Source organism: Dasypus novemcinctus, chromosome 10, assembly GCF_030445035.2.
Source record: "Dasypus novemcinctus isolate mDasNov1 chromosome 10, mDasNov1.1.hap2, whole genome shotgun sequence".
Lineage (NCBI taxonomy): Eukaryota > Metazoa > Chordata > Mammalia > Cingulata > Dasypodidae > Dasypus > Dasypus novemcinctus.
The window spans coordinates 106,357,523-106,376,660 of NC_080682.1; the positions used below are offsets into that span (position 1 = coordinate 106,357,523).

At 39.1% G+C, this 19,138-nt stretch overlaps 1 protein-coding gene across 1 annotated transcript in view; it reads left to right on the plus strand.

Annotated features, from left to right (window-relative positions):
• The window catches only part of PPME1 (protein phosphatase methylesterase 1), a 123,633-nt gene that overhangs the window by 79,039 nt on the left and 25,456 nt on the right, over positions 1-19,138 (plus strand). Inside the window, exon 6 of the mRNA XM_058305940.1 lies at positions 9,490-9,644. Within this exon, the coding sequence (XP_058161923.1) occupies positions 9,490-9,644 (155 nt within the window). The remainder of the gene's footprint in view (positions 1-9,489; positions 9,645-19,138) is intronic.

Here is a 19,138-nt window from a genome sequence, read left to right on the forward strand (position 1 = left end):
TGTGTTGAACCAACCTTGCATGCCTGGTATAAAACCCACTTAATCATGATGGATAATTCTTTTAATGTGTTCTTGGATTCGATTGGCAAATATTTTATTGAAGATTTTTGCATCTCTATTCATTAGAGAAATGGGTCTGTAATTTTCTTTTTTTGTAATATCTTTATCTGGCTTTGGTATTATGGTGATATTGGCTTCATAGAATGTGTTTGGTAGTGTTCCTTCTTGTTCAATTTTTTGGAAGAGCTTGAGTAAGATTGGTATTAAGTCTTTGAATGCTTGGTAGAATTCACCTGTGAAACTGTCTGATCCTGGTCTTTTCATTTGGGGACCTGTTTTGATGACTGTTTCAATCTCTTGTAATTGGTTTGTTGAGGTCTTCTATTCTAGTATCAGTGTAGGTTATAGATTCCTAGGAATTTTTCTATTTCATCTATATTGTCTAGTTTTTTAGCTTAAAATTATTCATAGGATCCTCAAATGATCTCTCTTATTTCTGTGGGGTGAGTAGTAAGTTTCCCTTTTTCATTTTTTATTTCATTTATTTGTATCTTCTCTCTTTTTCTTAGTTTAGCTAAGGTTTTGTCGATTTTTTTAATCTTCTTGAAGAACCAACTTTTGATTTTGTTAATTTTCTCTGTTGTTTTTTTGTTCTCCATTTCATTTATTTCTGCTGTGATCTTTGTTATTTCATTCCTTTTACTTGCTTTAGGATTAGCTTGATGTTCTTTTTCTACTTCCTCCAGCTGTGTTGTTAGGTCATTGATTTTAGCTTTTCAATTTTAATGTAAGTATTGAAGGCTATAAATTTTCCTATCAACACTGCCTTTACAGCATCCCATAGCTTCTGATATGTTGTATTTTCATTGTCATTCATCTCAAGATATTTATTGACTTCTCTTGAAATTTCTTCTTTGACCCACTGATTATTTAAGAGTGTGTTGTTCAATCTCTGTATGTTTATGTGAATTTTCCCTTTATTTGCCACTTGTTGATTTCCAGCTTTACTCCCCTATGATCAGAGAAAGTGCTTTGTATAATTTCAGTTTTGTTGAATTTATTGAGATCTGCTTTGTGTCCCAACATACGATCTATCCTGGAGAAAGATCCATGAACCCTTGAAAAGAATGTATATCCTGCTGTTTTGGGGTGCAGTGTTCTATATATGTTTATTAGGTTTAGTCCATTTATCATATTATTCAAGCTCTCTTGTTTCTTTATTGATCTTCTGCCCAGATGTTCTGTCCAGTGCTGAGAGTGGCGTATTGAAGTCTGCAACTATTAATGTAGAGATGTCTATTTCTCCCTTCAGTTTGGCCAGTGTTTGCCTCATGTATCTTGGGGCATCCTGGTTAGGTGCATATATATTTATGATTGTTATTTCTTCCTGGCAAATCATCCCTTTTATTAGTATGTAATGTCCTTCTTTGTCTCTAATAAATAGTTTTGCTTTTAAAGTTTGTACCATCTGATATAAGTGTAGCTAGCCCAGCTTTTTTTTGGTTACTGCATGCGTGGAATACCATTTTCCAACCTTTCACTTTCAATTTATTGGTATCCTTGGATTTAAGGTGAGTCTCTTGCAGACAACATACAGATAGCTTATATTTTCTAATCCATTCTACCATTCTTTGTCTTTTCATTGGGGAGTTTAAGCCATTAACATTCAATGTTATTACTGTAAAGGCAGTTCTTATTTCATCCATTTTGATCTTTGCGTTTTGTGTGTCATTTTATATTTGGCACTTTTAGTTACTGTTACTAATACAGTTGTCATTTCTAGACTCTCTTCCAGGCCTCTCTCTCTCCTGTCTTTTCTTTTCAGGTTGTAACACTCCCTTTAGTATTTCTTGAAAAGCTCATCTTTTTGTTATAAACTCTCTCAGTTTCTGTTTATCTGTAAATAGTCTAATCTCACCCTCATTTTTTTTTTAAAGATGTTTTTATTTATTTAATTCCCCCCACCCCCCACCCCCGGTTGTCTGTTCTCTGTGTCTATTTGCTGCGTCTTGTTTCTTTGTCCACTTCTGTTGTCATCAGCAGCACGGGAAGTGTGGGCAGCGCCATTCCTGCAGGCTGCACTTTCTTTCGCACTGGGCCACTCTCCTTGGGTGTGGGGCTCCCCTGCGTGGCACGGCACTCCTTGCGCGCATCAGCACTGCACATTAATCTCGCCCTCATTTTTAAAAGGTAATCTTGCTGGGTATAAAATCCTTGGCTGGCAGTTTTTCTCCTGCAGTATCATAAATATATCTGCCTTCTTGCCTCCATGGTTTCTGTTGAGAAATTGGCACTTAATCTTAATGGGTATCCCTTATATGTTATGCATTACTTTTCTCTTGCTGCTCTCAGAATTCTCTCTTTGTCTCTGGCATTTGACATTCTGATTAGTATGTGTCTCGGAGTTGGTGCATTTGGATTTATTCAGGTGGGAGTACATTGTCCTTCTTGGACATGGATTTCTATGTCCTTCAATAGGGTTGGGAAATTTTCTACCATTACCTCTTAAAATAGTCTTTCTGCCCCTTTTCCCTTCTCTTCTCCTTCTGGGACACCCATGACACGTATGTTTGCATGTCTCTTGCTGTCATTTAGTTCCCTGGGACCCTGGTTCAATTTTTTTCCATTCTTCATCTGTTCTTTTGTTTGTTCACTTTCAGAGGCCATACCTTCAAGCTTGCCGATCCTTTCTTCTGCTTCCTCAGATCTGTTTTTATATGCCTCCAGTGTATTTTTTTTAAAGATAGATTTATTTATTTATTTATTTATTTCTCTCTCCCTACCCCCCAAGTTGTCTGTTCTCTGTGTCCATTTTGCTGTGTCTTCTTCTTTGTCCACTTCTGTTATTGTCAGCAGCACGGGAATCTGTGTTTCTTTTTGTTGCGTCATCTTGCTGCATCAGCTCTCTGTGTGTGCAGTGCCATGCCTGGGCAGGCTATACCTTCTTTTGCACTGGGCAGCTCTCCTTACGGAGTGCACTCCTTGCGCGTGGGGTTCCCCTACACGGGGGACACCCCTGCATGGCACGGCACTCCTTGCACGCATCAGCACTGCACATGGGCCAGTTCCACATAGGTCAAGGAGGCCCGGGGTTTGAACCGCGGACCTCCCATGTGGTAGGCTGATGTCCTAACCACTGGGCCAAGTCTACCACCCTCCAGAGTATTTTTAATTTCATTTATTGCACCTTTCATTCCCATAAGATCTAATTTTTTATGCATGCTTTCAAATTCTTCTTTGTGCTCATCTGGTGTCTTCTTAATATCCTTAATGTCTTTAGCCATCTCATTCAATTTATTAAGGAGATTTGTTGGAAAATCTGAGATTGTCTCAAACTCCTTTATGTCATCTGCAGGCTTATCTTTTTCCTTTGTTTGGGCCATCTCTTCCTGCTTCTTAGTATGGATTGTAATTTTTTGTTGGTGTTTCCACATCTGGCTTGCCAAATGTACTTACTGTGGATGCAGTTTCTTCCTTTAGTTTAAGGATTTCTTACGTCTTCTCCCTTGCTGGTTGTGTAGTAGGAACCAAGGATATAGTTGGTGCTGTAAGCTGAAGCTGCTCACATTGCCCCAGGAAGTGATGAAGCTTCTCCCACCGTTCTCCTCTGTCAGAGGTAGGGACAGAGCAATAGCTATGTATAATAATCCCAATTGGGCACAAGGCTGTAGTCACCCAGAGACATTGATGAAGCTTCACACCCCTTCCTCTCCTACCTTACGCAGGGATGGAGCCATAGTTTTGGTCAGCAATCTATGCTGTGTGGATCCAAAATGACCACTGTTGCTCAGGTAAACTGATGTATCACCAGGCCCTCTCCTTACCGGAAGTGGGAATGGACTCTCTGGAGTACACAATAATCTAATCTCTGTGGGCCAAATATGCCTGTAGTTGCCCTGGGAGGCTTAGGGAGTACTGTCCCTTGTGCTCTTTAGGGGTGGGAACAGAACCACAAATGCTCAACAGTTCAGTCCTGTAGGCTGAAAGTACCCACCATTGCCCGGAGAAGCTGAGGAAGCACCAGCCCCTTCCTATCCTGTTGGGTGGTGTGGGTGGTTCTGTGGGTGCTGAACAGTTCAGTCCCTTTAGGCCGAGAATACTTGTCATTGCCTGGAGAGGTGGAGGAAACACCAGCCCCCTTCTGTCCTCTTAAGGCATGGGATTGGATCCACAGGCACCTAACAGTTCAGTCCCTGTTGGCTGAAAGTACCCCCTGTTGTCCAGAGACACTGTGGAGACACTAGACCCCTCCTGTCCTATTGGGCGTGGGGGTGGATTCATAGGCATCCAATAGTCCAGTGCATGCAGGCTGAAGGTCTGCTATTGCCCAAAACAGCTGTGGAAAGACCAGCCCCCTTCTTTCCTGTTATGGGGTAAGGGTGTGTCCACAAGTACCCATCAGAACAGACTGTGTGGGCCAAAAGCACCTACAGTTACCCAAAGAGGCTGGGCAAACACAGACCATCTCTTTTCCTATTGGGGATAGAAGTGGAGCCACAGGTGCCCAACAGTCAAGCTTCAGCAGCCCAAAACTATTGCCCTGAGAGGTTGAGGTGACACCAGCCTCTTCCTATCCTGTGTGGGGACAGAGGTGGAGATGGGCTCAAAGGCACTTAACAAATCTGTTTGTATGGACTGAAAACTCCTGCCATTGCCCGGAGAGGCTGAGGATACTCAGCTCCTCTCCTATTCTTTTGGGATATGGGTAAGCAGCCCCAGGTGTCCGAGTATTCAGCCTCTGCCAGCAGAGAGCACTTGTCAGTTGCCTTGAGAACCTGGTGCAGGATACTCCTCTGGTCTCCTGGGTCCTCCAAAAGGTGCTTTTGGTAGCTCTGGGTGACCACCAACTGCCCTGTTTCAGGAACTGACTCCAGGAGCGCCTTACTCTGCCGCCATCTTGGCTCCACCCCCCACCCCCACCCCGCAAAGGGTTTTATGGCTACTGACAAAAAAAGTGAAATGTATGGTCTGAGTGACCAGGCAGACTGAAAAACAGATGATGGTAGTCTGGTTGATATTCTAGAGGAAGAAACTGTAGAATTAATTGAGGGCCTTAAGGAAACACTAATATGACAGGGATAGAAAGTGTAAAGAATTACTAACTAGAACAGGAGTTTGGAATGAATAGTGAAGGATTGGATAGTAAGAAGTAAGGAGAACTCTGAAGAATATAGGAATGGCAGCTATGTAAGGAGCGATCATTATCCCTCAGACTGAGGGAGAGGGCTCAAGGAGGAGTCCCCTTCAGGACTGCGCTCTAGACCTTGTTGGAGACTAATACACTGAAAGGCAGAGAAGTCCTTGTGATGCTATGCTAGTCGAACTTGCTGGAAATTCACCTTCTGAACTTGCCAGAAACCTGTTCATTTGGAAGTGTTTCACTACAGGCACTCTTGTACAAAACATTGGGTCAGGGCTTGCGGAGTGCTGGAGAAGCTGCTTGAGAAGTCTTACAAGCCGCAGTGTGAACACACAGGAACCAGGATGCAAAACCCTTTTTTTTTTTGACAATGTCTTTCTAGGGCAGGAGTTCTTAACCTTTTTTATTCCATGGACCCCTTTGCCAGTCAGGTGAAAACTATGGATCCCTTACTAAGTCACACTGTACTGTGTATTGTTTAATAAATATGTCACACCCACATCAAACACACCAACGTGTCCACACAAAAATGTTTTTTTGAATTTCAATATAAGTTCATGAACACTTGGTTAATAACCCCTGCTCTAGTGTTCTTTTTTTTTTTTAAGAGATTTATTTTATTTATTTCTCTCCCCCCCCACCCCCGTCTGCTCTCATGTCCATTCACTGTGTGTTCTTCTGTGTCTGCTTGCATTCTTGTCAGGCAGCACAGGAATCTGTGTCTCTTTTTCTGTTGCATCATCTTGCTGCGTCAGCTTTCCATGTGTGCAGCGCCACTCCTGTGCAGCTGTGCTTTTCATGCAGGGCCGCTCTCCTTGTGGGGTGCCCTCCTTGCACATGGGGCATCCCTCTGCAGGGAACACCCTGCATAGCATGGCATTCCTTGAGTGCAGTAGCACTATGCATGGGCCAGCTCACCATTGGGACCAGGAGGCCCTGAGTTCGAACCCTGGGACCTCCTATATAGTAGGCGGATGCTCTATCAGTTAAGCCACATCCGCTTCCTTCTATATTTCTTTACAAACATAACTTAACATCATGCCTGTTGGCAAAGGAAAAATATTTTTTAAATATTTGAAGGACTCATCCATTTTTGCAGAGCAGACAGTGAATTGGAGCAGAGACACAGTAAGTTGATCACTGTACAAAATGTTATAAGAAAAAAATGATAAAAATCATTCACCGTAAAATGGAGAGAGTTGATGCTAACACACTATAGTGAGTAGAGTTCGTTTATAAATAGGATTGTGGCTAAAAAGGGTAGGCTAGAAATGTAAATGTCAGTTGAAAGAAAGCTAGAGAATCTAGGGACTGAACAACACAGTGGACCTACAGGTGAATGAAAATTGTGGTTAATAGTACAAATGCAAGAATGTCTTTCTGTGAACTAGAATAGATGTATGTCACTATTGCAGAGTGATGGGAGGGTGGAGGAGCATGGGGAAAAACAATTCATGTAACCTATGGACTGTAGTTAACAGCAATACTGTAATATTCTTGCATCAATTCCAAAGATATTCTGTGTTAATAATAAGGGTTATGGAAAAAATATGTCAAATGTACACTGTGAACCATACAGAGTGGTAATAATCTGATGATATTATCTCATACTCTATAATACATGTTCCCCAACCAGGTGGTGTGTTGGTGAAGGGTTGTTGTATGGGAATTCTACACGTGCATGATTGTTTCGTAAGTTCACAATTTCTGTAATAAAAATATATTTTTTAAAAATCATCCACAGTAGATGAAGATGATGACCAAGAATTAGAAAAGCCAACAATTTATATTCTTGCTGAAATTAACCAAGCAATAAAACATTTGTAGTATTTCTGAATTCACTTACACTATGAAACAAAAATTTCACAATGGGCATACTTAATGGGAGTTTGAAGTAGTGTTGACAACATGATTTTTGCCTTAATATCAACTTCAAGACCTAAACTCTACTTAAGATGCAACTTCACTGAAAGTAGAAAAGCCAAGATTTAAGCTCAGGCCATTGTGATAACTCTGTACTATGCTATACTGCTTCTTAGGAAATTAACCTTGTATTACAATAAATGTAACAGAATCCTCTTAGAAATCATGTACCAAAGTGTGATATATCCATTTACAGACTAGAATTGTACATAACCCCTGCTACTTCGTCTTTATTTTATTTCTCTGGAATTTCAGGGCATGTTTCAAGTAAGGCATTATTCTTAGTGTCTGAATATGGGTTACCTGATTGTAATAAGAAAAAAATTCTCCTAATGGTGAATGATTAAGTGATTGATCATAACCCCTTTCTAACTTGGTAAATATACCTTTCCTAAACTTAGACACAATATTAAGTCATTTCATTTCAGACCCTTTCTATTTTCATTAAGCAGATATTATGGAACCCCTCCACCTCCCTATTTTAAGTAGGCCTGGACTTTGGTAATCCACCATTTATTTTATTCAGTATATGTCTAGGAGCTTCTTAGAATTGTTCAAGAATTATTCTGATAATTAGACATTTATATTTAATGCAAGTATGTTTTAAACTTCACTTCTTTCTTTTTTAAAAAATTGGCCCAGCTTCTTTAGAAATCGTATCAAATGTGGTTTTAGATTAATCAATTGAACTTAGAATTTTTTTTCTGGTCTATAATTTTGATGCAGAATTAACTTTGAAATTCTACCTGTTTATTTTTTTTCAGAAACTCTATATATGATTCTCCTCTGATCTAAAAATTACGTACTATCTACTTTGTTCCTGATGTTTTCTGGTAGTCTCTGGGCAAAGGCATCGTAGTTCTGACTTCATGGAGTTACCTTGAATCCACAGTGCCCTATGCCAAAAGAAAATGGCTTTAGGCATGCTTCAGTGAGGCAGCAGGAGTCTGCAGCTCTTCCTTACTTGGTAGAAATATAGTAATATTTTGATAGACCCAATGAGATTAATTGACTTCACCACATCATACATGGTAAATGTTTCCTCAGTTTCCTCATCTGTGAGACAGTAATGTAGACCCTTCCAGGTAAAGCTGTTGAAGGATTAGATTAGATTATGTTATGGGGTATTCATGGCATCTAATAGACACTGAATAAATACTAGTTCTCTTTTTTCCCTTCAAAATTGTTTTGTCTTCCAAAAGGTATAGAAGAAGCACTGGTTTCAAAGAAGCTTGGACTTTTTGCTTTAATATATTATCCCTTGAGATTGAGCTGCTTTACTTTCAGTCTTGGCCTTTAAACCAAAAAATAATATTAAACTATTACTTACACTTACAAAATTGGGTAGTCTCCTTATCTTCTATCCAGATGTCTGTAAATGCTGCAGGTATGATATTCACTCCTGAAACTGTTGTGTAAGATCTTCAAAATTGTTTCCTTCAGAATTAATTAATAACATTTTCTCTTGTTATTTGAATACTGTGAAGACCATACTTGAAAGGCTGTGTCCCTCTATCCACAATTACTAAATAACTGAGTGCTTGAAATATATAATGATGCTCATCAAGACCTAAGTGGGGTCTCTAGAAGCCTATCTTATTGTTCGTATCCCACTTATTGGTATAGGAGCAAAGGCCTATATTACAAACAAAAACTGAACTTCATACTTCAGTTACCATTTTTCGAAAGTTTTAACGTTTGACTTTGTTATGCACAGGGATTCATTATTGAAGAGTAGAACAGAAAGAAGCCAATAAAAATTAGTTCTGAATACCTTTCTAGTTATTCAGAGCAGATACTTACATTTCTCTTTATCCTACAAACAATTTAATATTGTAAATAATTAAAATTTGTTTAGCGCTTTACTTTTTTCAAAGTAGTTTCCTAGTCACTGACTCATTTAATCCCCAAAGCAATCCAGAGTAGTAATAGTCCTTTCTTCATTTTATAGATGTTGAAATGCAATGCCTGAGAGATTAACCAATTAATCCAGATCACATAGTGAAAATTAAACTGGAGCTAGTACTCATCTTATGACTCCAAATTTAACCACATTTTAATACATAATACATTTTTTTCCTGTTTTATAGATGGGAAAACTGAGGCATAGGGCAGTTAAATGATTTGTCCAGTTTCAAGCTTAGATTTAAAATAAATCTATTTATATATATATTTGTACTAAATGTGTTAACAGTGGAAATGGAAAGGAAAAGGGAAAAGAAAATTGGGAAATTTGGGTTCTTAGTTCTTAACCTGCCATTTACTAGGAGAGTGTTTGGTTACCTATAGGCGTACATAAATGTGTTTATAAGACTGCCAATTAGATCATCACAGGATTGTTAGTTACAAACCAAAAGGAAGGCATTGGAAAGAAAACCGTTTTACAGAGTTGTGAGAGAACATCCCTGGTTTTGTTTTCTTTGCAGAGATGTTGGCAATGTGGTTGAAGCTATGTATGGGGACCTCCCTCCTCCAATTATGCTGATTGGACATAGCATGGGTGGTGCTATTGCAGTCCACACAGCAACATCCAACCTGGTGCCAAGCCTCCTGGGTCTCTGCATGATTGATGTTGTGGAAGGTAAGTTTTCTTAGTGCTGATCAAATCAGAATATCTTGAGTTACAAGAGACATGCCTAGTACACTATTGTTATGTTGAGTTTTTTTCTTCACTTCTTTATTTTTTAAAAGATACTTCTATTACATAAATGTTACAGAGACGGAGGCTATCTAGGGGATTCCCATATGCCCTGCTCCTCACACCTCCCACATTTTCCCACATTAGCAACATCTTTCATCAGGGTAGTACATTCATTGCAATTGATAAACACATTTTGGAGTGTTGCCACTAAGCATGGATTATAGTTTACATTGTAGTTTACACTCTGTAGGTTATGGTCGGATATATAATGGCCTGTATCTGTTGTACTGTCATTCAGAATGATTCCCAAGTCCTGAAAATACCCCCCTATTACACCTGTTTTTCTCTTTCCTAACTCCAAAACATCGATGGGTCACTGCCTCCACAACAATGGTATTTCTTCCATTGCTAGAATCGCAGTAAGTCTATAGTAGAATATTAGTAAGTTTATGTTAGTTCATAGTTCATTTCCCAATCCTGAGGACTCTGGAAAGGTGATGCCCACTCCACTATTAATTGAGGAGGGGCTTTGATATCATACATCTGATTAATGGGACTCTCTTGCTTGCAGTTGTGGGTACTGTCGGTTCCTTGGTATGTTGTTTTTCCATCATTTCCTCCCCATTAGTTGTCCTGGGTGAGTCCACTGAACTGGAGAGTAGGTGTTGCAACTCCATTGAGAGTCAAGGTTCAGTTGGCACATGGACAGCCCAAAGATTTAAGTCTCTTGGATGTATACCTACCAACTCTAGTACTAATTATAGGTTCAAAAAGAAGGATGGAAGAGTCATGCACAGGGAAACTACTGCTGAGTCTCTTTCACACTGGGGAGCATAAATACCAAATTAGGGCCCACCGGCAAGGGACCAAATTCCTGAACTATCTGCCCTGACTACAGTGTCTGGATGTCTCCATATGCCTGAGGAGCTTTGCTGTTTGGGGTAGTATCTACTTTGACTGTCAATGACATCCTGTTGTGATATGCATAAGTGCTACCTCTGGGATGGCCTCCCAACTCACTTTGAAGTCTTTTAGCCATACAAACTCATTTGTCTTTAGCTTTTCCCTCTTTTGGTCAAGGTCTTTTTTTTTTTTTTTCCAGATGCATTGCTTGTTGGTACTTGGTAGTTGTCCCTTGGTGCCAAGGAGGCTCATTCCCGGGATTCATGTCCCATGCTAGGGGGAAGTTAATTGCTTTTATATGCTGAGTTCGGCTTAGAGGGAGGACACATTTGAACAACAATGAGGCTTCCAGTAGGTATCTCTTAGGCACCCTACATCACTAGGCTAAGTTTTAATTTCAGGAGCAAAGGCTCATAAGCACAGCCATCCATATTCAAGGGTCCTTCAATGGACCACCCTCCTTCACAAGTCATTGTCCCTGTACTTGGAGCATTTTTGTTGTTCCATTGAAGGATGTGACAGAGCTCCCCCAGATGGGAATTGGACATTCTTTTGGTTATTGTGTGAATCTCCACCCACAGTGACAATGCCCATGGATTTGAACACATTTATATGCCTTATATGTATACCTAGGTGAACTTCCTCCCATGTATCCCTCCTCACTGACACCCCACACCAGTGATCCTCCCCTGCCACGGTTGTAACCCTTCTGTGATCCATAACCTCTTCAAAAATGAAGATAATAAAATAGCCACATACAATTAATAAGAAAATGAAATAATAATGATAGTTGTTTTATACATAAGTAAAATACAGAAAAAATTAACAAAAAGTAAAAATGCAATAATATTTTTTTAAATTGGGATATTAAAAATTAATGAAAAAATATTTAAAGGAAAAAACTTATTTTTTTGATGTTTTGCCTTTCATCAGTGTAAGACTGTTGTTCTGTATGTACAGTGACATTTTCTTCCATTTATTCCCCTGGTGTCTTTTTTTTTTTTTCTTTTCATTTTTTCTTCAAAGAAGTTTTAGGTCACTGTAGAGTCATGTACAGAATACAGGGGATTCCCGGATTCCCATATACCCAACATCCTCCTCTTCCTCTTTCCCCCATCACTAACATTTTATGTGTGGATGGTACATTTGTTGGAACTGATAAACCAATATTGAAACATAACTACTAACCATCTTCAATGATTCACATTATGGTTTACATTTTTGACCATTTACTTTTATAAAATCTGATAAAATTTAACGTGGCCTGTATCCATTGTTGCAAGATCATGCAGAACACGTCCATCACCCCCAAAATGCTCCCTGTCCCATCTATTTTATTCCTTCTTCCCCCTCCCCATCAGGCCCACGGCAACTACCAGGCGTCACTCCTTGAAGAACAAGATTCATAGTTACTTGCATCTTCACTGAGGGCCTGACACACTGGTCTGTCTTCCCCTATTAGGCACTGCTGTTGCTCTCAAATGACTCCTGTCCCTCTATTTGAGACCATAGTGGGCCTCCTTAGGATGGAAGTCCAGTACCTTCCTACTCATTATGTGGGTCTCTACCCACTGATGCAACACACTGTGCCAAAATGATCACTCATACAGTCCTTAGAAGCCTGCCCAGGTGTGCCCTGGCCCACATGTCCCCTATCCAACACCCTAAACTAGTAACCTTTCCTTGTCCTATTACCAAATAAGCATTCCCAACATTGTAATTTCAACCACGTACCTGCCAATGCCCAGTGTTCACCTGCTCCCTCCCCCCAGTTCCATGGACCATCCAGCCCACCCACCCCACCCTAACCCCCTGTCAAACCTGCACCACCCAACCCAGTATTATCACTGTATCCCTGTCATGTCCCTTCACTGCACAACTACACGCATCTACCTTGTCATAGATTTTGCCCATATATTTATATCAGTAAGGTCATGTAATATTTGTCTTTCATTGCCTGGCTTGCTTCACTCAGCATAAGGTCCTCAAGGTTCATCCATGTTATCCCATGTGTTAGTACCATATTCCTTCTTACAGTTGAGTAATATTCCATTGTATGTATATGCCACATTTTGTTTATCCATCCATCAGTTAATGGGCATTTGGGTTGATGCCAACTTTTGGCAATAGTGAATAATGCTGCTAAGAACATTGGTGTGCATGTATCTGTTTATGGCCTTGCTTTCAATTCTTCTGGGTATATATGGCAGATCTATAGTTAGTTTTTTGAGGAACCACCAAACTCTCCTCCACAATGGCTGCACCATTCTACATTCCCACCAGCAGTGGATGAAGGTTCCTGTTCTTCAGCATTCTCTCCAATACTTATAGTCCTCTGTTTTTTTTTTTAATAGCCACAATCTAATGGGTGTAAGATGGTATCTCATCGTAGTTTTGATTTGCATTTCCCTAATAGCTAGTGATGTTGAAAATCTTTTCATGTGATTTTTAGCCATATATATTTCTTCTTTGGAGAAGTGTCTATTCAAATCACTTGCCCAGTTTTTAAACAGGTTGTCTTTTTATTTTCAAGGTGTAGGATTTCTTTGTATATGCTGGTTATTAAGCTCCTGTCAGATAAATGGTTACTAAATATTTTCTCTCATTGGGTAGGCTGCCTTTTCACTTTCTTGACAAATTCCTTTGAGGTGCAAAAGCTTTTCATTTTGAGGAGGTCCCATTTGTCAATTTTTTTTTCTTTCTCTGCTCATTATTTAGGTGTGAAGTTCATGAAATCATTTCCTATTACAAGGTCCTATACATGTTTCCCTACATTATCTTCCAGGGTCTTTATGATCTTGGCTCTTATATTTATATCTTTGATCCATCCTGAGTTAATTTTGTATAAGGTGTGAGATGATGCTCCTCTCTCATTCTTTTTGATATGGATATCCAGTTCTCCAAGCACCATTTGTTGAAGAGCCCATTTTCTCCCAGTTGGGTGGGCTTGGTTGCCTTGTTGAATATCAGATGACTGTATATGAGAGATATGAGAGGATCTATATGAGAACTCTCAATTCAGTTCCATTGGTCAGTGTGTCTATCCTTGTGCCAATACCATGCAGTTTTGACCAGTGTAGCTTTGTAGTATGTTTTAAACTCAGGTAGTGTGATTCCTCCAATTTCTTTTTTTTTCTTCAGTATGTCTTTGGCTATTCAGGGCCTCTTGATCTTACAAATAAATTTCATGGTTCATTTTTCCAATTCAGTAAAATTACTGCATTGATTTTTATTGGGATTGCATTAAATCTGTTTATCAGTTTGGGTAGGATAGACATCTTAATGATGTTTAGTTTTCCTATCCATGAGCAGGGAATATCCTTCCATTTATTTAAGCCTTCTTTGATTTCCTTTAACACTGTTGTGTAGTTTTCTGCATATAAGTCTTTTACATCTTTAGTTAAATTTATTCCTAGGTGTTTGATTCTTTTAGTTGCTATTGTAAATGGGTTTTTTTTTTCCTGGTTTCCTCCTCAGATTGTTCATTATTGGCATACAGAAATGCTACTGATTTTCGTGCAATGATTTTAAAACCTGTAACTCTACTGAACTCATAAGTTCTACAAGCTTTGTTATAAACTTCTCAGGGCTTTCTATGTATAGGATCGTGTCGTCTGCAAATTGTGAAGTTTTTGCTTCTTTCTTTCCAATTTGGATTCCTTTTATATCTTTTCCTTGCCTAAGTGCTCAAGCAAGTACTTCTAACACAGTGTCAAATAGGAGCAGTGATGGTGGGCGTCCTTGTCTAGTTCCCAATTTTAGAGGGAAAGCTTTTAGGATTTCATCATTGTATATGAGGTTCACTGTGGGTTTTTCATATATACCCTTTATCATGTTGAGGAAGTTTCCTTCTCTCCCTCTCTTTTGTAGTGTTTTTATTGAGAAAGGGTGCTGTATTTTGTCTCATGCTTTTTCTGCATCTGTAGAGATGATTATGTAATTTTTTTTTTCTTTCAGTCTGTTTATGTGGCGTATAACATTACTGCCTTTCTTATATTGAACCATCCTTGCATACCAGGAATGAAGCCCACTTGATCATGGTATATATTTGGCTTATTGTTGTTGAATATGATTAGCAAGAATTTTGTTGAGGATTTTAGTACCTAGGTTCATTAGGGAGATTGGTATATAGTTTTCCTTTCTTATGGTGTTTTTGTTTGGCTTTGGCATTAGGGTGATGTTGGCGTCATAGAATGAGTTAGGCAATGTTTCTTCCACTTCTATTTTTTGGAAGAGTTTAAGCAGCATTGGTATTAGTTCTTTCTGGAATATTTGTTAGAATTCACCTGAAGCTGTCTAGTCCTGGGTACTTCTTAGTTGGGAGGTTTTTGATGACTGATTCTATCTCACTACTTGTGATTGGTCTGTTGAGCTCATCAGTTTCTTCTTTCATCGATGAAGGTTGCTTGTGTGCTTCTAAGAATTTTTCCATTTCCTCTAAATTATCCATCTTGTTGGCATATAATTTTTCAAAGTACCCTCTTAACAATACTCTTCATTTCTGTGGGGTCACTGGTGATATCCCCTTCCTCATTTCTTATTTTATGTATTTGCATCTTTTCTTTGTTCATTTAGCTAGGAGTTTGTCAATTGCATTGATCTTCTTGAAGAACCAACTTTTGGTATTGTTTATTTTTTCTTTTGCTTTCATAGTTTCAATTTCATTTAGTTCTATTTTAATCTTTATTATTTCCTTCTTTCTACTTCTTTTGGGGTAGTTCTTTTTCTAATTCATCCAGGTGTGCAGTTAGGTCTTCAATTTTAGTTCTTTTTTTTTTTGATATATGCATTTATGGCTATGAATTTTCCTCTCAGTACTGCTTTTGCTGCATCCCAGCATTCCATAGGTTTTGATACATTGTGTTGTCATTTTCATTTGTTTCAAGGTAGTTACTGTTTTGTTTTGTTTTTTGCGATTTCCTCCTTGACCCACTGTTTGTCTAAGAGTTACGTTGTTTAACTTCCACCTTTGTGCCTTATGTGGTTCTCTGGCCCATACTAATTTCCAGGCTCATTCCATTGTGGTCAGAGAAATTACTTTGTATAATTTCAGTCGCTTTGAATTCATTGAGAGTTGTTCTGTGGCCAGCATGTGGTCTATTTTTTAGAATCTTCCATGTGCACTAGAGAAGACTGTATATCCCACTGTATTTGGGTGTAGTGTCCTGTATATGTCTGTTAGGTCCAGCTCCTCTATTGTATTATTCAGAGTCATTCTTTCTTTATTGATTCTCTGTTGAGATGTTCTGTCTAATGATCATAATGGTTAAAGACCCCCACCCCATAATTGTAGAGGCATCTATTTCTCCACTTAGTTTTTCCAGTGTTTGCCTCATGTATTTTGACGCACCCTGGTTAGGTGCATAAACATTTATGATTGTTCTTTCTTCTTGAAAGATTACCCTTTTTATTAATATATAGTATCTGCCCTTGTCTCTTAAAATAGTTTTGCATTTAAAGTCTGTTTTGTCCAATATGAGTATAGCTACTCCTGCCCTTTTTTGGTTGTTGTTTGCTTATAAAATTGTTTTCCAGCCATTCACTTTCAGCCTTCTTGAATCCCTGTCTAAGGTGGGCTTGTTGACAGCATATAGATGGGTCATATTTCCTTATCCATTTTGCCAGTCTTTGTCTTTTGACTGGAAATTTAGTCCACTAACATCCAAAGTTATTGTCATGGAATTACTTAGATTAGCCATATTTTCTTTGGGTTTTTGTGTATATATGTCATATATTGTTTTTCTTATTCTTTTTGTCTTTTTAGTTGCTCTTACACTCTCTCTATCCTGTTTTGTTTTATTTTGTTTCCTTTCAACCTACAGAACTCCCTTTAGTATTTCTTAAAGTGCAGGGTTCTTATTAACACAGTCTCTTAGATTCTGTTTGTATTATGAATATTTTGAACTCTCCCTCATTTTTGAATGCTAGTTTTGCTGGATAGAGAATTCTTGGCTGGAACTTTTTCTTTTAGTACCTTAACTATGTCATACCCCTGCCTTCTTGCCTCCATTGTTTCAGATGAGAAATCAGCACTTAACCTTACTGAGATTCCCTTGTATGTGATTTTTCTCTTTTCTCTTGCTGCTTTCAATATTCTCTCTTTTTTTTTAAAGATTTATTTTTTATTTATTTCCCTCCCTGTCCCCCCCACCCCAGTTGTCTAGTCTCTGTGTCCGTTTTGCAGCGTGTTCTTCTTTGTCCACTTCTGTTATTCTCAGTAGCATGCAAATCTGTGTTTCTTTTTGTTGCATCATCTTGCTGTGTCACCTCTCCATGTGTGCGGCACCATTCCTCGTCAGGCTGCACTTTTTTCACACTGGGCGGCTCTCCTTACAGGACGCACTCCTTGCGCGTGGGGCTCCCCTACGCGGGGTCACCCCTGCGTGGCACAGCACTCCTGGCATGCATCGGCACTGCGCATGGGCCAGCTTCCCACGGGTCAAGGAGGCCCGGGGTTTGAACCGTGGACCTCCCATGTGGTAGACAGATGCCCTATCCATTGGGCCAAGTCCACTTCCCCATCTCTCTTTGTTTTGAGCATTGGACAGTTTGACAAGTGTATGTCTTAGAGTAGGCCTTTTGGGATTTATACTGTTGGGGTGCGCTGCACTTCTTGGATATGTACATCCATCTCCTTCAGTAGGGTTGGGTAGTTTTCAGCCATTATTTCCTCCAAGACTCCTGCTGTCCCCTTTCCCTTCTCTTCTTCCTCTGGGATACCTATAATGCATATGTTTGTGCATTTTATGTTGTTGTTCAAGTCCCTGAGACCCTGCTGGATTTTTCTATCTTTTTATCTCTGTTCTGTTATCGGTTTGATTTTAGATCTACTGTCTTCCACATTGCTAATTCTTTCCTCTGCCTATTCAAATCTGCTGTTGTGTGCTTCCGTTGTATTTTTTATTTCTTGTATTGTGCCATTCATCACCATAAGATCCATTATCTTTTTATGTATGTTTACAGTTTCTTCAGTGTGTTCTCCCAGTGTCTTCTTAATATCCTTAAGCTCTTCCTTCACTTCATTAAGTTGCTTAACTCATCAGAGTTGTTCCATGTTCTACATGAGTTGTTCTGTGTTCTGCATCTTCTTTTGGTTTTAGTTTGTTCATTATACTGAGCCATGTTTTCCTGTTTCTTAGTGTGGCTTGTATTTTTTGTTGGTGTGTAGGCATGTTTATCTTGGTATGGTAATTCAGTTGATTAACTTCCCTGCTCTATGGTTTTATTTTGTTGTTTTTGAGTGTTGTAAGATTTCATTTTGACACTTCATTCCTCTTATTCTATTTCCTTGTCATTGTTTAAGTTCCCTTGAAAAAAATGTTAGTACCAGAGAAATAGGAAGAAATAGGAAGAGAAAATGAGTAAAGTAGTGATAATAATGAAAGATAGGAGAGGGACTATTCAAGAAGTAGGCAATTGAATAATTAACCTGCGTAAGAAGTACAGAAGAATAAGATTAGAAAAGTGGAATAGAAACATTGGGACATGAAACAAAATGGATATAAATATAGAATGAATTAAAAGTTCTGAATGATGAGAAGAGGGGAAAAGAAAAAGTAGGAGAGGAAAAAAAGTAAAAAAAGAAAAGGAGAAAGTGAAAGTAGGGGAGAGAGAAATAAGTACAAGAAAAAATTGAAGGCCAAGCTCAAAGAGGTGGAATGAAAGAACAACAACAGAAAACAGAAAATATAAGGATGAAGAAGGGAAAAGATACAGCATACATAGGGAAAAGACATAGCAGAAGTAGAGAAAACTGGGAAACAAAAGAAACAGACAAACAGAAACAAAGGAAGGGGGGGATGCAACAACAAGAAATCAAGACAGCAGCTGTTTGTTTTTGTTTTTAAGAATAAGAGGAAGAAAGCAGGAAAAGGATAAACCAAGATAAACATGGAAAAAAAGCCTTTTCTCTTGGACCCCTAGTAATCTTCTCAAGCTGTTGCTATTCAATAGTCAGTCACCCTGTAGCCTGTCCTCTGCAGGTTTTAAGCCAGGTTTTAGTGAGTTAAATAAGAAAAGTGAAAAAGAAAGCTTTTAAAAAAAAAAAAAGAGAGAGAGAGAGCGAGATCTAATAAAAACTAATATAAAAAGGATGTCAGTCTGTTCCCTGTCATGAAGTTTCACTGGATGCTTGATAACCTTGTATCGCTTCTCAGAGTGGAACTGTGGATCAAACCAGAGACCTTGTATATGCTAGAAGAGCTCTTCCACTGAGCTAATGTGCTGCCTTCTTAGGTTAGCAAGGCTTTCAGAAACCAATCAGCCCCTGTTATCTCCCTGTTATCTCTGCCTCCTCTCTGATGTAATTCCCCTCTTTACTTAGGCTGCTGAGGGTGGCAGCCTGCCTGAGGAGAATTCCACTCCTGATCACTGTCCGGTCAGGCTCTTCCGAAACCTTAGAGGGCCTTGGCTGGCTAAAATAACCGCAGAGAGCCTGCTCTCTACCCTCTTAGACCCCTCCTCCTCCCAGGGAGGTTGCTGCCACACTCCTTTTGGAGGAGGAAGCCCAGGGCTCCACTTAGGCTGTTTGT